This window comes from Amphiprion ocellaris, chromosome 21 (genome assembly GCF_022539595.1).
Source record: "Amphiprion ocellaris isolate individual 3 ecotype Okinawa chromosome 21, ASM2253959v1, whole genome shotgun sequence".
Classification (NCBI taxonomy): domain Eukaryota; kingdom Metazoa; phylum Chordata; class Actinopteri; family Pomacentridae; genus Amphiprion; species Amphiprion ocellaris.
The window spans coordinates 16414471-16428987 of record NC_072786.1 but is presented as its reverse complement, the minus strand read 5'-3'; the positions used below and the strand labels follow the sequence as shown (position 1 = coordinate 16428987).

The window sequence follows — 14517 nt, the reverse complement described above, 5'->3', positions numbered from 1 at the left end:
CTACGTTTGGAGACACATGCAGCACGTGATGATAACAAAGTAGATTCCCCCCACCCTCCGGCCGCCTGTGGGAATTAGTGACTCAGATATTTCTCTGTTCCACACACACTGGAGCTGTGCTAAAGCTAGGCATGTCATCTCATGAATTATAGAGGGGCTTAGTTGAGGCTATCTCCAACTTAGTGTAGAGGGCACAGCAAGCTGAGTGTGTGTTTTAAGTGATGTATGACTCATCCCAATGTTGGCACAACCGCCCCACGCTCTGTTTTTTTTCCTCTCTTTCAGTTAATTGGAAGTGCTTTACAGGCATAAGGCATTTTAGAAATGACCTCTCCCTGTCCTCCTGTCTCTGCACCATCTTCTTCTCTCTCTTCGTTAGGGGGGAAGGTGGATGCAGTGGAGTGCACGCTACCGAAGGATCTGCGTGGGCGAGACATCCGCGGCGTTCCAGTGGAAATGTTCAACTACTGCCTCCAACTTGAGGATGAGAACGGTGGAGGAGGAGGTGAGGGTTCTCGTTCTGGACAAGGTGGCGGCCCTCCCTGCAGCAGGAATAATCTGAATCCTAGTGGGGCGACACCGATTTCTGACAACAGCGGCAGCACTGCTGATGACTCCACTTCGAACACCGGAGGCGGTGGAGGCGGCGAGGCCCCGTCGGATTGTGTCAGAGCCCGCTACCGACCTGTGAGCGTGCGGCGCGCCATTGGCACGGTAGTGATTGCTGGCGTGGTGTGCGGCATTGTTTGTATCATGATGGTTGCAGCCGCCGCTTACGGCTGCATCTACGCCTCCCTGATGGCCAAATACCAGAGAGAGCTAAAGAAAAGGCAGCCACTGATGGGAGACGGAGAAGCTGATGGGGAGGACAGGGAGGAGAAACAGATCTCCTCTGTGGCCTAGAAAGAGTGACGGGTCGGGGGAGGGTTGGCATGTCAAAGGGTGAAGGTTGGAAGGGGTGAAGTTTAAAAGGGCTCAAAGAGGCGAGAGATGGATGAGCTGGTTTTATACACACAGATAGATATATTATCTCTCCCTCTGAATCTCAAACTGACACCTCTCTCCCAGTTTTTGTCTTCCTTTCTTCGTCCTTATTCTATTTTTAACCTTCTCCCTCCCTGTCCCTCTCTCTAACGTACTCTCTCACACACATACCTTATCTGCTCCCTGATTTTCTCTTCCATCTGGACCCACTCTCGCTGCAGTATTTGTTACCAATCATCCCTCCAACTCGCCTACCAGCCACCTACTGCTGCTGAATTTACCATTGTATTGGCTGGGAGGAAAAAAAAATGATTTGATACTCTCTCTCTGGTATGAAACATATCATTTGAGCTCTTACAGAACACTCATGGTGTTTAGTCAGTCCGTACTTGTAAGCCTAGACTGAAATTTCAGGGATTCATAGCATGTTTGCTGTTGATTGGACCAATATTCACAATAATAAGACGAATTTGTGGTAGTAGGTAGTGCCCAGCTCTGGTTTTATTTGCATCTCCTTCACCGCCTCTCCAAAGCCAATAGTTCCTCCAAGAAACCAGGACCCCTGCCCAGATTCCTTCACCCTCTTCTGGCCTAATCCTCCTCTGATTTTTCCTTGAAAACTCCTCAAATTGGGGGGAAATGGAGGAAACTTTATGGAAACTCAAAAAAGAGATGCAATTTATACACTCAAAGCTTCTCTGCTGTGTTGTAACAGAGAGAATATTGAGGATACATCAAGTGTTGACGAGGAAATCAAAGACAGTGAGTCTCTAGTATCGTCAAGGAAACTGTCTGGATTGATAAAGTGATCATTCACCAATCACTAGACATTTCAAATACATGATTGTGGGGGCACTCATCCCTATTTGGACCCTCACTTTTCCTCTGGATCTTCTGTGGACTAAATAGATCCTCAAAGTGTTCCCTACTGGAGCTGTGCATGAGATTCTACAGTGAATCTTATCAATCAGTTCAACCATTTTACTGGAAATTGAACTTGCTGTATTCTTCAGAAAAAGGCTTTTGCTTATTTGATGCTTGTTAAATGGTTATGATAAATGTGTGGATGGATCAAAAAATCTCTTTTCGTGGCGAAAAAGCGGTCAAATTAATTTTCCGTTGCTTCTGGATCAGAAAATGTCAAACTGAGATTCAAAGGACCACAGATGCTGCTTTAAAGCAAATATTCTTTGTTCCGAACTCATTTTCAGACTGATTTCACTCCCTCAGGGGTGAATGTTTGCTACTACGGCACGAAAAAAAAAACTATCTCAGAGAACCCTGTCTCCTGGCAAGGACTTCAAAATCTCATCTAAGGACTACAAACTTCAGACTCCTGCACTTTATTTCCTTAATCAGATCCCCTCTTGCCTCTCTTTCCCTGTCCCTCATCCTTCTCTTCCTTTCTAAGATGGACGAATTGCCCAGAGGTATCATAAATAAAGAGGGATTAAACAACAACAACAAAAAAGAAAACGCTGCTATTTTCTCCCTACTCTTCTCATCCCTTTATCTCTCTATCCATCTTTCCATCCAGTGCTATTTGTGGAAAGTTTTTTCACACTCCTTAAAGATTTCCACCTCCATCATTTCCTTTCATTCATCCTCCCATATTGTTGTATGTTTTTCTCAAAAGGTCTGCAATATGCAATGGAAATTACATCACCATGACACAGTGTTTCTGTTAAAAATCTTCACTTACTTGAGAGGAATCTGCTTGACTGACACGTAAATTCACAAAAAAATTGTTTGTTTGTTTGCTTTACATAGTGTTTTCATCAGTATTCTTAGTTACACCCTGAAATTTTCATGTAAACATTTTACAGTTGACAGAGCAAGACAGTAATTTAAGCAGCATTCATTGCATATTGCCCCTCTACAGTAAAACTATTGTTCCCTCTCAATTTTTGATTGGCTGGAAATAAACCTATATTACTAGTGTGTTATGTTATACCCGGGTATGATGCAGATAAATATTATTATACTAGTCTACTGTGGTGTGTTGGCCCAGCAATCCCAAAAATGTTTATGGTTTCCTGTATCAAATTCATGATGTATGTCTTTTGTTGTGTTAATGGACTCTATGTTTTGTTTTAGGTTTTAATATCTCTGTAATGTTTATTTGTCGTGTCCATTTATTTGTGTTCAGTAGCTGGTAAAGTTTCTGTAAGAAGCATAGACAGAGTTTGGATCATGTGTGAAATACTGCCTCATCTCTGAGATTTATCTAGGTGACATTACTTGGCAAAGAGTTATGGATGAAGACAGGTAATTTCAAGTGTGATTTTTCAATCTCACGAATAATTATTCATAATGCATCTTATTTGAAATTGCAAACAGCATTTATGGAGACATGTTTCCTCTGTTGCAGTTGTTGAGGTGTCTACAAGATGTTAGATTCCAACATTTTTTCAATATATTATATATCCAAATACAATAACTACGATCCTTAAGCTGTGGTTAAGATGTGGCAACTAAACCAGGCAGGAAAAGTTAGATAAAGGCCATAGTTAAATAATAAAAGTGTCTACAAAGAAATGAGTGTTGAAGATACAGTTTTATCCACCATCCTGCTTCTACACTAGGGATAAACCGATTATTGGCCTGGTCGATTATTGTGGCCGATATTTGTTATTTTTTCCGACTATCGGTATCTGTAAATTATTGGCCGATTATTGATAAATTAAATGTGCTACTTCAGGTCTAATGCAGTCTCCTCTCTCTGTCTGTTATCCCTCTCTGGTCTCAGAAATGTCTCTCAATCTGAGAATGCACAAACTGAACAAGAAACGCAAACTGTTGCCAGAAATCAGGAGACTAGAAGCTCTCACAGTGACTAAGGCTATGCTAACAGTTAGTGGCTAAATTAGAAGGCAGCTACAAATTACCCCGAAACAGAGTCTGGCCAACAGCAATTAATAATGATTTAAGATATTTACTGTAGTGAGCAATAAAAGTGACAGAACAGTGAAATATAAAGAAAGCAGAGATGAATAGCATTGAGAACTGCAGAAGACAAACTGATCAATCTCAGTCAAGACCGTCCTAATTTAATCACTTCAATTTCTATTTTACATATTCAATTATAGTCACTTAATCAATGAAGAAGCCTAGTTATGAATGACAGGTTCTCTGCTATCACATGCTGTTAAAACATTATATGTAGTGTACATCAATTTCAAATATTGGTTATCAGTCTTTCTTGATAACAAATAACCTGCATCAGTATCAGCCCCGGGGAAACCACATCGGTCAATCCCTACTCTACATATTTACATTACAATATACAGTTCCTGGCATCAGAGGCGATAACCCTGAATGCCTGCACATAAATGTAATTTGTAGGAAACTGGGCTGGTAGGTTTTATCACATGAAAAGTCAGGATGCACAAAAGCTGAATAATGGCCTATAAAGACTATCTCATCCTCACTAATGTAAAGAGATGTCAAGCAAATAAAAGTAATTTCCATATAAGCTTCACACTGGGAGTCTTCCAGGCATGCGTGAACACATACTGAATTTAAATAAGACATAACTTATCCTTCAGAGGCTCTGAGGCAGTACCTGAAAGAAAGCATTAGCTAAACTCTGTCTATGAATCTAGAAACATTGTCCTCTCACCACCTCCTGGTCTCCAGGTCTTGTGTTGGTGGTAGCTAAGTATCTTAGCTAGCTCAGTCCTGTTTCGTATAGCCTGTGCGTGTAAAGACTAATAAATTATAGTTTGCTACGTAAAAACTGCAGCAGCCATGATGACTGAGGGCTTTGACGAGTGCACAGCCCGGAAATCGACGGTGTGTTGTGTTATTATGACGACTGTGATTATGATAATGATGACGAGATGATGGTGATGAAGCATTTCCTGGTCAATATGCATCGATTTAAATAAAAAAACGTATATCACACCAATGTCAAATTTACATCCAGACCAGTGAGAAGGCTTGAACGACAACTACTTGTTTGCTCAACATTACGAGAGACAATTTAAGAATGAAATTTGCAGATAAGCACCTTTGAAGGCACTTTGCATCAAAAAAGGCAGTGTAGAAAACATCTGTGTGAAAGAGTAAGTCAAAAATGGAATACCAGTACAGCGTCATAAATCTGTTATGATTACAGATCTCATTTTTTCTGTCCCTTACCTTCTATCTCTTCTCACCTTTCTTTATTTCTCTCTCCTTCCTTTCCCCGCTCACTTATCTTGTCTCTATTTATCTTTCTGTTTTCTCTTCTCACATCATTTTATAGCCTTTTCACCTTCTTTTTGCCCATCTCTACCCTCTTTTTCCTTCGCTCTGTCTTGTCTATTGTGTCTCTTTTTTCACTTTTTCACCTCCCCTGTCTTACCTCCTTTTCTCCCTCGTCTTTATCCATATTTACCGCTTTCTCTCCTCCTCCTCCATGTCAAATATCCTCTCTCCATCCTTTATTCTCCCCCCTGTTCTCTCCCTCTCTCTGTCTTTTTTATTTACCGACTTATCGCTCGCTCTTTCTTCGTTTTCTCAGTCTGCTGCTCTGTCAGTAGGAGCGCATTAGGTTTATTTACATACAGTCTGTCCCTTCTGCTGCAGAGATATACTAATCCATTGCTGAGCCCTAGAACAGTATATACACAGTGTTTTTGCCTTGGCCTTCATCAAAGGAGGAGAAATTGAATCTGCCACCAAATCACCATGAAAGCTCAGCACACACAGTTCACTGAGATACTGGTGGAAAACTGACCATATTCTGTCCAGATAAACACTGACACCCAGTGGTCATCAATAGAATAACAGCCTGGTTAGCTGCCTACAGCCATGCAAATAATAAATAGTATTTGCGTTCAGAAAGAAAATTACTTTCATCTCACATTTGGAACACAGCTTTGCTGCATAAAATATCAGCATTTAGGCCATTGTGTTCCTCATAACTTCATCTACAAAACGCTACAAAATTATTTGCTTCACACTTTTGTGCAAACCTGCACCACAACAGTCATTCATATATTCAGTCAATTGAAAAAAAAAAAAACACATCTAGACAACTTTATTTCTGTGCTGCTGTCTTTGAGCAAGAATAGGAAGCGTTGAGTGGCAAAGGTCTGCAGAGCTATTTAACAGTGCATTTTCTGATTTTACATCATATATTTAGCTACATGGCCAACACAAGCTTCTAGGATGACAGCCATGTCAAAAGTGTAAGATTAGAGTACAGCTGCTTTTCTTGTGTGTGTGTCCCTTGACCAGGCAGCTCTAAATATTTGATCCCCTTATGTTCAGGAGGTGAGCGCCACTGTCGACAAGAAAGCCTCCCTCGCGTACAGCAGTGTGAAACAGGTAGAGAGGAAGTTTGAGAGCAAAGGAATATGAAAAAGGATGACATGACAGTGAGAGGAGAGTAACAAGGGGAAGAGAAATGCAGCAAGAGGGAGAAAAAAGTGTGGGGAAGTGAAGGGAGACAAGTCTGACAGCTTATAGGAAGAGAGAGGCTAAGAGAAGAGAGTTGTATGTGAGGGTTTAACAGGGTAAAGAAGAGCGTCAAAGGGTGAAACACAGTGAGACGTGATGTCAGAGAAAGCAAGTCTATAAAACACTGATACAGTCATCCGCTCTGGGTTTTTGTTGAGGGAATCAGCTGGTAGAAAAGCTGCTCCACTTGACGTCTAGGTAGAAAGTTCGACCTTTGACCTCCAACTGGTGATCATCATATGACAATCTATCATCAACATATTCAAAAATCTGTTGTTGTTTTCAGAAAAGCCCTAAATCCTATTGAATTTATGAATAGAATGTATGCTGTAACACACCATCTGTTTTTGATGTATTTTCTTAATAATGAACTCCTACAAAAACTTTCTAGTGTGTAGGTTACAATAGATTCAGGTAGCTAAAAGCAAAAGTGAAGGAGAAAGGAGAAACAGTAAGAATGACAGGCGGTGAGATTAAGAGAGCGACTGGAACACATCTATTTTGAACTCTTTCTCATTTCTCCCTACTTGTCCGTTTTCCGCTCCCAAATATAACACGATTTTCACACCTGAGACTGCTTCTACAAAAGCTGTGAAAAACAGATAAGCGTGTGCGTTTCTGTGAGAGTACTGAAGTGTACATGGAGTGTTTTTTGTATGTGTCTGTCAACATATAAGACACTAACATGCAGGTATACAGTCACACACTGATGATGCAGCTCCAGAGAGTCTAGTCTCACTCAGATAATTATGACTGATGAGTGTGTCAGTCGCAGATGGGCTTACCAGGACAAACACACACACACACACACACACACACACACACACACACACACACACACACACACACACACACACACACACACACACACACACACACACACAATAACCCACACAGCAGGAAGCACAAAATGTTTCTGCACAAAACAAACACCGACGCACAGGCGCACTCAATTACAGCTCCCTAAGCTTTTCCTTATTTAATCATTGGAGACATCGTCAAGAAAAATGACTGCAAACATCATCATTGAGGGGCCCAAGTCTGAGCCGCAGCACATCCAATAAAGCATGACTGACAAATCAGCACATCTATACAAAAAAAACCCACAGAATGGACATGGATGCTAGCAGCAATCAACATTCAATCAACGAGTTCACCCACAAATCAGCCAGTAAATTCTATAGCCAGCTGACTTTACAAAGCAGAAAAGGGTGAAAGAACAGTAGAGAGAACAGAATGGGGATTTTCCAAGTACATGTGGGGATAAATCAGACTAAACAGAAGTGTGATGGAAAGAGGAAGGCAACAGTAGAATAAAACGTGTGCAAAAGACAAAGAGAGTGTGTATTGAAACAAAAATTGTCATCCTACCTCCTGCGATGGCAGTTTTCTTGCCCACGGTCACAGTGACAGCAGTGGTAGCGATTACTATCCTCCCTGCTGTTTAAACAACAAAAAAATACAATTAGCAAAGAATTTAAAGCATATCATGAATGAACATGCATAAAGACACACGTGCATGCGTGCATACATTCTTATGTAACATTACACATGCACTAGTGCAGTATATGTATGCAGAATGAATGAAAAGGGTCCTCAGAGACATTTATTTTCTCACATCCCTAAAACATCTTTATGAGTTCACGAACACTCACAGCGATAGTGACAGCTGAAGTGTTAGTTCAGAAATGCCAAAATGTGTTTGAAAATATGTGGGTGACAGATTGGACTGTGGAAGTAATATTTCCTAAATTTTCATGCGTTCCTCTTCCGTGCTTCTATTCACAGCCGTCATGCCAGCAGATGCCAACTGTCACTAAGCCATAGATTCCAGCCAGATTAACATTTTTAGCGTTACGCAACACAGATTATGAGAGCTAATCGAAAAATACATTCATACCAGAAGGACTGTGTGTTTATATGTGTGTGTGTGTGTGTGTGTGTGTGTGTGTGTGTATTATGTTTATCCATGTGTTCTGTGTTTTATATTTCAGTTATATTACAAAGCCAGCCTGAAAGACCATCATGCATTTGGAAAAAATCTGTGATTTTGGAACACAACATAATGACATGGGGAAAGAAAATAATGCCGACAAACAATGAAGCTGAGACGGCTCATACTGAACCATAAGCCTTACAGATTCCCTATAAGAGGAGAGGAGGATCTTATACTTTAATAGCATGCTCATGCTGTGGCAGAGAGAGAGAAGTAGGTAGAAGAAAAAAAGGAAAAGGCAGAGTAAGGCTGGAAAAATTCAGAAGATAAACAAATGGAAAACAGGGACCACGGCACTTATCTAGAAGTCAGGGCTGAGGAAAAAAGCAGAACGAGGATAAACTAAAACGAGGAGGCATGCCAAGTATCAGTGAATGTTTTCTTCTACCCTCCTCCTCATCATCATCCTCCTCCTCCTCCTCTTCCTCCACCGCCTCCCTCCGTTTCCTCCCTCCCTCCTCCGCTTGGTGCTCCACCTCTTCTGCACTCGAGGTGGCACCATAGTCAGCCTCATAGTCCCTGAATATGTCTGAAAACAACACACTGTTTACCATAACCCGAATAGATATAGATATTATACACATTATTAGACATATTTTGGATTTAAAAGTGAAGGTTGAAGATGATGGTGGTATGTGTGTCTCATAATATCTCCATAAACACACCACAAGACATTTATCATCATCTCAAAATTCAATTTAGAATAGACTTTCAAAGTCTTCATATTGTCTTTATGTAATATGAAGATTTAAAATGGTCTCTAGCTGAATATAGCAGCTTCTCTATTTGAACTTTTGACAATGGATGAAATATTGACTACCTTCAAATTGCTGAGGAATGATATTGGAAAGAACTGACATTGCGATATTTTGTTTTTTTCGGCAAGACGAAAAATGAGAGGCATTTTCACCAAATGACTTGAATAACTACATCTGGAAAGAATTTATCATTCTAGAACGATTATGGTGGCTTTGTAGGGGAGTGGATCTGCATAGAAAAAAGAGCAGAAAAATTACTTTTTACTGTGGAGCTTTTCTTTCTTTTTTTTAAGATCAAACTGTTTGTAATCTTTCTCATATACTGTAACTCAAACACATCCAAAATAGTTTCTTGCTTTAGGTGGTATTCAGATCTGACTTTGCACTCATCATGCAGAGCTGAGATAAATGGTCAAATAAATTAGTTATGTTGCCTCGTATAGTGGCAACAGTTGCATGACACTGCTGACAGAGTATCTGATTGTGGTCAAGCTGAAACATTTCCTAACTAGGGCTACAGAATTATGGCCAGAATGATAATCAGAATTATCATGAGATCAAGATTACTTATCATAACAAGAAAAGCACTCAGAGAGCGCAGTACTCCGCCAAGGCTGCTCAGTCACTGTATGTTTTCCAGTGGATGAAATCTTGAAAAAATTCATGGTCCGCAGCAGTCGATTTGTAGTAAGATCACAATCATGTGATCCTCAGCAGGCAGCTGACATAGTGTTCATTTGTTGTCACAGTTACAGTGATGCCGTGCCGCTATCTCGCAATAATAGAGAAATCTTTAACAAATCCATGGATCCAGACTATAAGCTGCATGACTGCCAAAATCTAATCACTTGGTCTTGCGTTATTTCTGACTTTCCCTGAAAATTTCATTCAAATCCATTAGTCCATTTTTGAGTAATGTTGCTAACAGACAAACAGACAGACAAACCAACGCCGATTGTCGCATAACTCCGTCGCATTCCTTGGCATAGTAATTATTCATTGACTTTCCAGACAAAATATTCTTGCAGTTTCACATTCAAATGAACAAAGCACTGCTTTCACTTCCTTGTTGTGCAACATTCCTGCTGATGTACAAGTCACTACATTAAAATAAGACCTGAAATATGGTTCTTCTTGATCTAAATTAAGAACAACCACTAGTCCAAAATACACATAAAAGTGGACCCAAAGCACATCTGCTGGACATCTGCTGACTGATAAACTACAATTTACCATTGCTCCCTAAATGCCTCACATTTTAGAGTAGAACCTAGCTAGTCAGTTGTGCACAGATAAGCTTCTAGTATCCACTCAGTGTGTGCAGCGCAGTAATTCAGACAAATTTTATTTTGAAATAAGTGAAATAAGGCACTGTAGTGTCAGATTTATACAAGTAGAAACAAAGCATATTATTTCTACATGAGGTCTTTTTTGTGTGCAAAGTATTAAAACTTCATTAATGCAGTTCATCAAGCTCTTGTGCAGACCAACAATTGACATTATATTTCTTTTGGCAACCAAATCTCCCTCTTTTAGTGTTTCACTCACATTACGTGCTCATTGTGCTGAGTTAATTTGACTGACTTCCCATCACATCTCCTTCAATGTAACTCATGCACATATGCACATTACAATGCCGATGCTGAAACATGTTGTACAGCCCAATTTTAAATTCCTTCTACACAAGTGGAACACTATATACTAAATGTAATCTGAATTTCAAAGGAGGAAGTAAATAAAAAACACAAACCCTGTATTCTGTCATAAGGAAAGCGGTCTTATCAGCTTCAAATTCATTGAACAGACTGTTTTTCAATATAATTACATTTAACTCTGCACTTTGTAGTGAAGATTACATTTGCATTCCTTTCCTCTGTTGCAGTCTAAACCTCTTTGTGGAAAACATGTTTTTTTAAATCCCTCTGAAAAAACACTTCAATCCAGCAGAGCAAAAAAAAGAAAATTAAATCCAAAAGCAGAGAAGGGCCACACTCAATTCTCTTTTTTTTCCGGCTTTCATTTCTCAGCTACATTTAAAGATGGAGTTAGTATGATGTGATGATAAACATGAATGACAGTAGCTGTTAACTTTCTCACTCTGGAGCTGATGATTATGGTGTAGTTCCCCGAAAAACAACTGAACTAAAGTGAAGGATAAACCTGCAAGGGGACATCTATTAAGTCTGAATTGACACTTTCCAGGCATGTAGCCTCATTAAAAACACATTTTCCAATCGTTCCAGAGATGATTGATGCAAACCACAGAAAAAACACAGTGAATTCAACAGAAAGGAGCAGCTGAAGCCTGCTGACTGAGGAGAAATGAATCTGTTACTGAGAGGCGACTGGCTCAACCTGCTAAATATGGTTAGGAAAATTGGAAATAAAAAAAGCACAAATAGTGTTTTGTGAGGGTGAGTGTGTATTTGAGTGTGTGTGTGTGTGTGTGTGTGTTTGCCAAGTAAAGGTATGTCCTCTACCTCTCGTCTCCTGTCTGGGCATGTAGTATAGAAATTGTCCAGCTGGGTACTCAGCTGCTCTGCGGTACCACACTGGGAAATGATCCAACGTGAACATATTCTCCTTGTCTGTGGAGGTCAGGAAAGACCTGGGGAGAGACAAAAATAAGCTTAAAGAACAACCTACTTCTTAAATCATCAAGAAGGAAGAAGAAGATGAGCAGTATGATAGAGGACAAATAGGGGAGCAGAGGGTTTTGATGAAAATAGAAAAGAGGGCGCAAGATATTATTGTGTAACATAAGCAAGGAGACAAAAACAGGAAGGTTAAAAGCAGAGAGGAAAAGTGGAAAATTAACATTCTGTTACAGAGATGTGTAAAGTGGTTCAACCAGAAAGCCTAAACTAATCAATTTACCCCAAGGAAGGATTCACTGACAAATAGTTATTTAAATTTTGATTTTTTACAGTACATCTTCCTCCTAGAGCAGTGCTTCTCAAATAGTGGGGAGGCATGACAAGGGGGGCGCGAGGGACTGGGAGAAAAAGGTCTGTCTGCACGGAACTAATTAGCTGAACTACTGTTTTAACATCGGCCTGTTTTTTGTCCTCCGAAGGGGGGCATGTCAGAAAAAAATTGAGAATCACTGTCCTAGAGTATAAAGATTACTGACTAAGATGGTGATAAATATGGGAATTATTCAAAATTATGCAAGCACTATCAGTGTGTTTAGAGCTGTTACTTCTCACCAGCCGGATGTCTGAATGATGACAACCGAAATTAAAATGTGGCGATGCCTCAGCAATGTCGACTGTTTTTGCATTAAATTATTCTAAATAGTTGCATGAAGTAGTTCTACTGTAACTGGTGTTCTTTAGAGCAAACTTTTCCTAAAACAAATGCCTGACTTGGGAAAAGTTTTCACTGTGTTGTAGCATCAGACACTGAGTTCAGTCTTTATTTGGCCACCAGAGGGCGCAATGTCATCTTCAATTCAGTTCTTTAATTGCCACCCCTTTGAAATAAACTATTTCTACACATTTTTGACCAAGTTTGCAGCTGTTTTAGAGATAACACCATGAACAACTTGTTGTGACAGTATCTAAAATGATGAAAATGAATGTTTTCTTACTCACTTGGCAATTCTTTTCTCAATACCAGTGTACCTCTGGAATCTCATCAAGCCTGACCGGGTCCCCAAGAAAGCTGTTTCAACGCCGTCATCCATACTAATGTGAAGCAGATAAAAAGGGACAAGGCAAATAACTGTTTAAAATGACATTACGAATTAAGTAAACATCCATGTGGGTGTGCACATGTGTTCATATTCACCCAGATGTGTTGAGCATCAGGGCAGTCCAGTAAGCTTCCATAGGAGCCGTAACCACAGCGTCAAAGAGAGTTTGTTGCAACAACTGCACATCACCTGTTGAGGGAAAAATACATAAACATCATATTGGTAATAAATGCTGTCATAATAAGAGAGATAAGATGGCAAATAATGATAAAGAATTGTGACTTTTGTTGTTTGATTTCAAGTTTGTGTGTAAATGTGTAGAATTTACTTATAACATTCAAATTTGACAGATAATATGGTTGCTACTGAGTCTCAACTTACACTCCAGATCTGGTTCTTTGCCGGTGAGATATCGCACAACTGCTTGCAGCTGGTTTAGCTTGCGATGAGCTGGGTCAATGTCTGTCTCACAGTAGGTCCTACAAGCACAAACACATATTAACAAATAGACAAACAAGAATATACTACTATATATTTGAAAAACTAGAAGCTGCTGCACTTGTGTATTCTGTAACTCACCACTCGCTGGCTATAGTCAGATCAGGAGCCAATAAGTCATGAAGACCTGAGGAGAAAACAGCAAAACAAGACATGAGTGAGGAAAACTTAAGACACAAATAAAGATAAACTGATACAGATACTTACCCTCTTCAACAGAGACATTTCCTATGAAGATATATTGTCCATATCCCCGACTCAACACTATCCCGAGACTGTCGACACAGAGACAAGGACATTACTTTGCTTCCTATTACATTATGTGGTAAAGTTTTAAAACGATGATAGACATTAAAATGGAACAAGTGTCTTGTTGCTGGAGGGCTCATAAGTATTTCTAAAATATGTATTAAATGTTACTCTGAGTAACAATACACTTATTATTAAAATGGAACAGACATTGCTTATGCTTTTACGAGTAATGATTCCATGCAGGCAGAGGTGTTGCTTTGTTGGATATGATGGATATAAGGTCTTAAAACTTGAAGAAATTCGTAAAGTTGAAAAACAAAGATGACAAACCTGAATGGTGTCTCATTGATGACAGTGTAGAAGTAATCATTCCTCAAGAACATCACTCTTGTCTGTAGAGAGAGAGGGTTTATTAAAATCAGAAAGAAGGCCTCTTGTATTGAGAAGATAAGGAATATGGGGGTACGAATTAAATTTGTCACCTCAAAAGAAACTGGAAAACAAAACATAAAATAAAAGAGAAGACAAGTACTCACTCCTTTATCTACTGAAGTTCTCACGTCTAAAAACAACGTTCCGGTTTCTCCTTTAACCATGGCTGTCCTCAGCTAAAACACAGACACAGAGTTTCCCTATATCATCTGAAATCCTTACTGACATACAGCGAAAAGGAAACAGTGAATTTAAATGAAGAAAAATGTGCATGGGTGTTTGTTGTTTACCTTTTCTTCAGTGTCTTCCCATTCCACCTCTGACAGATCAACGCTGTTGTAATTGGGTTTAGGCTTCAGTTTCTTTCCCTCTTTATACTGTCACACACATACACACACATACAAAAACACAAAGAAAACAATCATGTTTTTATTATGCTTGCTTCACTGAAA

At 39.7% G+C, this 14517-nt stretch overlaps 2 protein-coding genes across 7 annotated transcripts in view; one reads left to right on the top strand and one right to left on the bottom strand.

The window, feature by feature from the left end:
• Positions 1-4890, top strand: part of lrtm2a (leucine-rich repeats and transmembrane domains 2a) — a 34016-nt gene extending 29126 nt beyond the window's left edge. Inside the window, exon 7 of the mRNA XM_023274590.3 lies at positions 380-4890. Within this exon, the coding sequence (XP_023130358.1) occupies positions 380-903 (524 nt within the window). The 3' untranslated portion in view covers positions 904-4890. The remainder of the gene's footprint in view (positions 1-379) is intronic.
• Positions 1-14517, bottom strand: part of cacna2d4a (calcium channel, voltage-dependent, alpha 2/delta subunit 4a) — a 111028-nt gene that overhangs the window by 68568 nt on the left and 27943 nt on the right. For all 6 annotated transcript variants that reach the window (XM_055006515.1, XM_055006512.1, XM_055006517.1 and 3 more), the window contains 10 exons: positions 14356-14442; positions 14170-14241; positions 13964-14025; positions 13589-13656; positions 13463-13508; positions 13265-13362; positions 12979-13072; positions 12783-12875; positions 11667-11794; positions 7804-7872 (listed from right to left, as the gene is read on the bottom strand). In XM_055006515.1, the coding sequence (XP_054862490.1) occupies positions 7804-7872; positions 11667-11794; positions 12783-12875; positions 12979-13072; positions 13265-13362; positions 13463-13508; positions 13589-13656; positions 13964-14025; positions 14170-14241; positions 14356-14442 (817 nt within the window). The remainder of the gene's footprint in view (positions 1-7803; positions 7873-11666; positions 11795-12782; positions 12876-12978; positions 13073-13264; positions 13363-13462; positions 13509-13588; positions 13657-13963; positions 14026-14169; positions 14242-14355; positions 14443-14517) is intronic.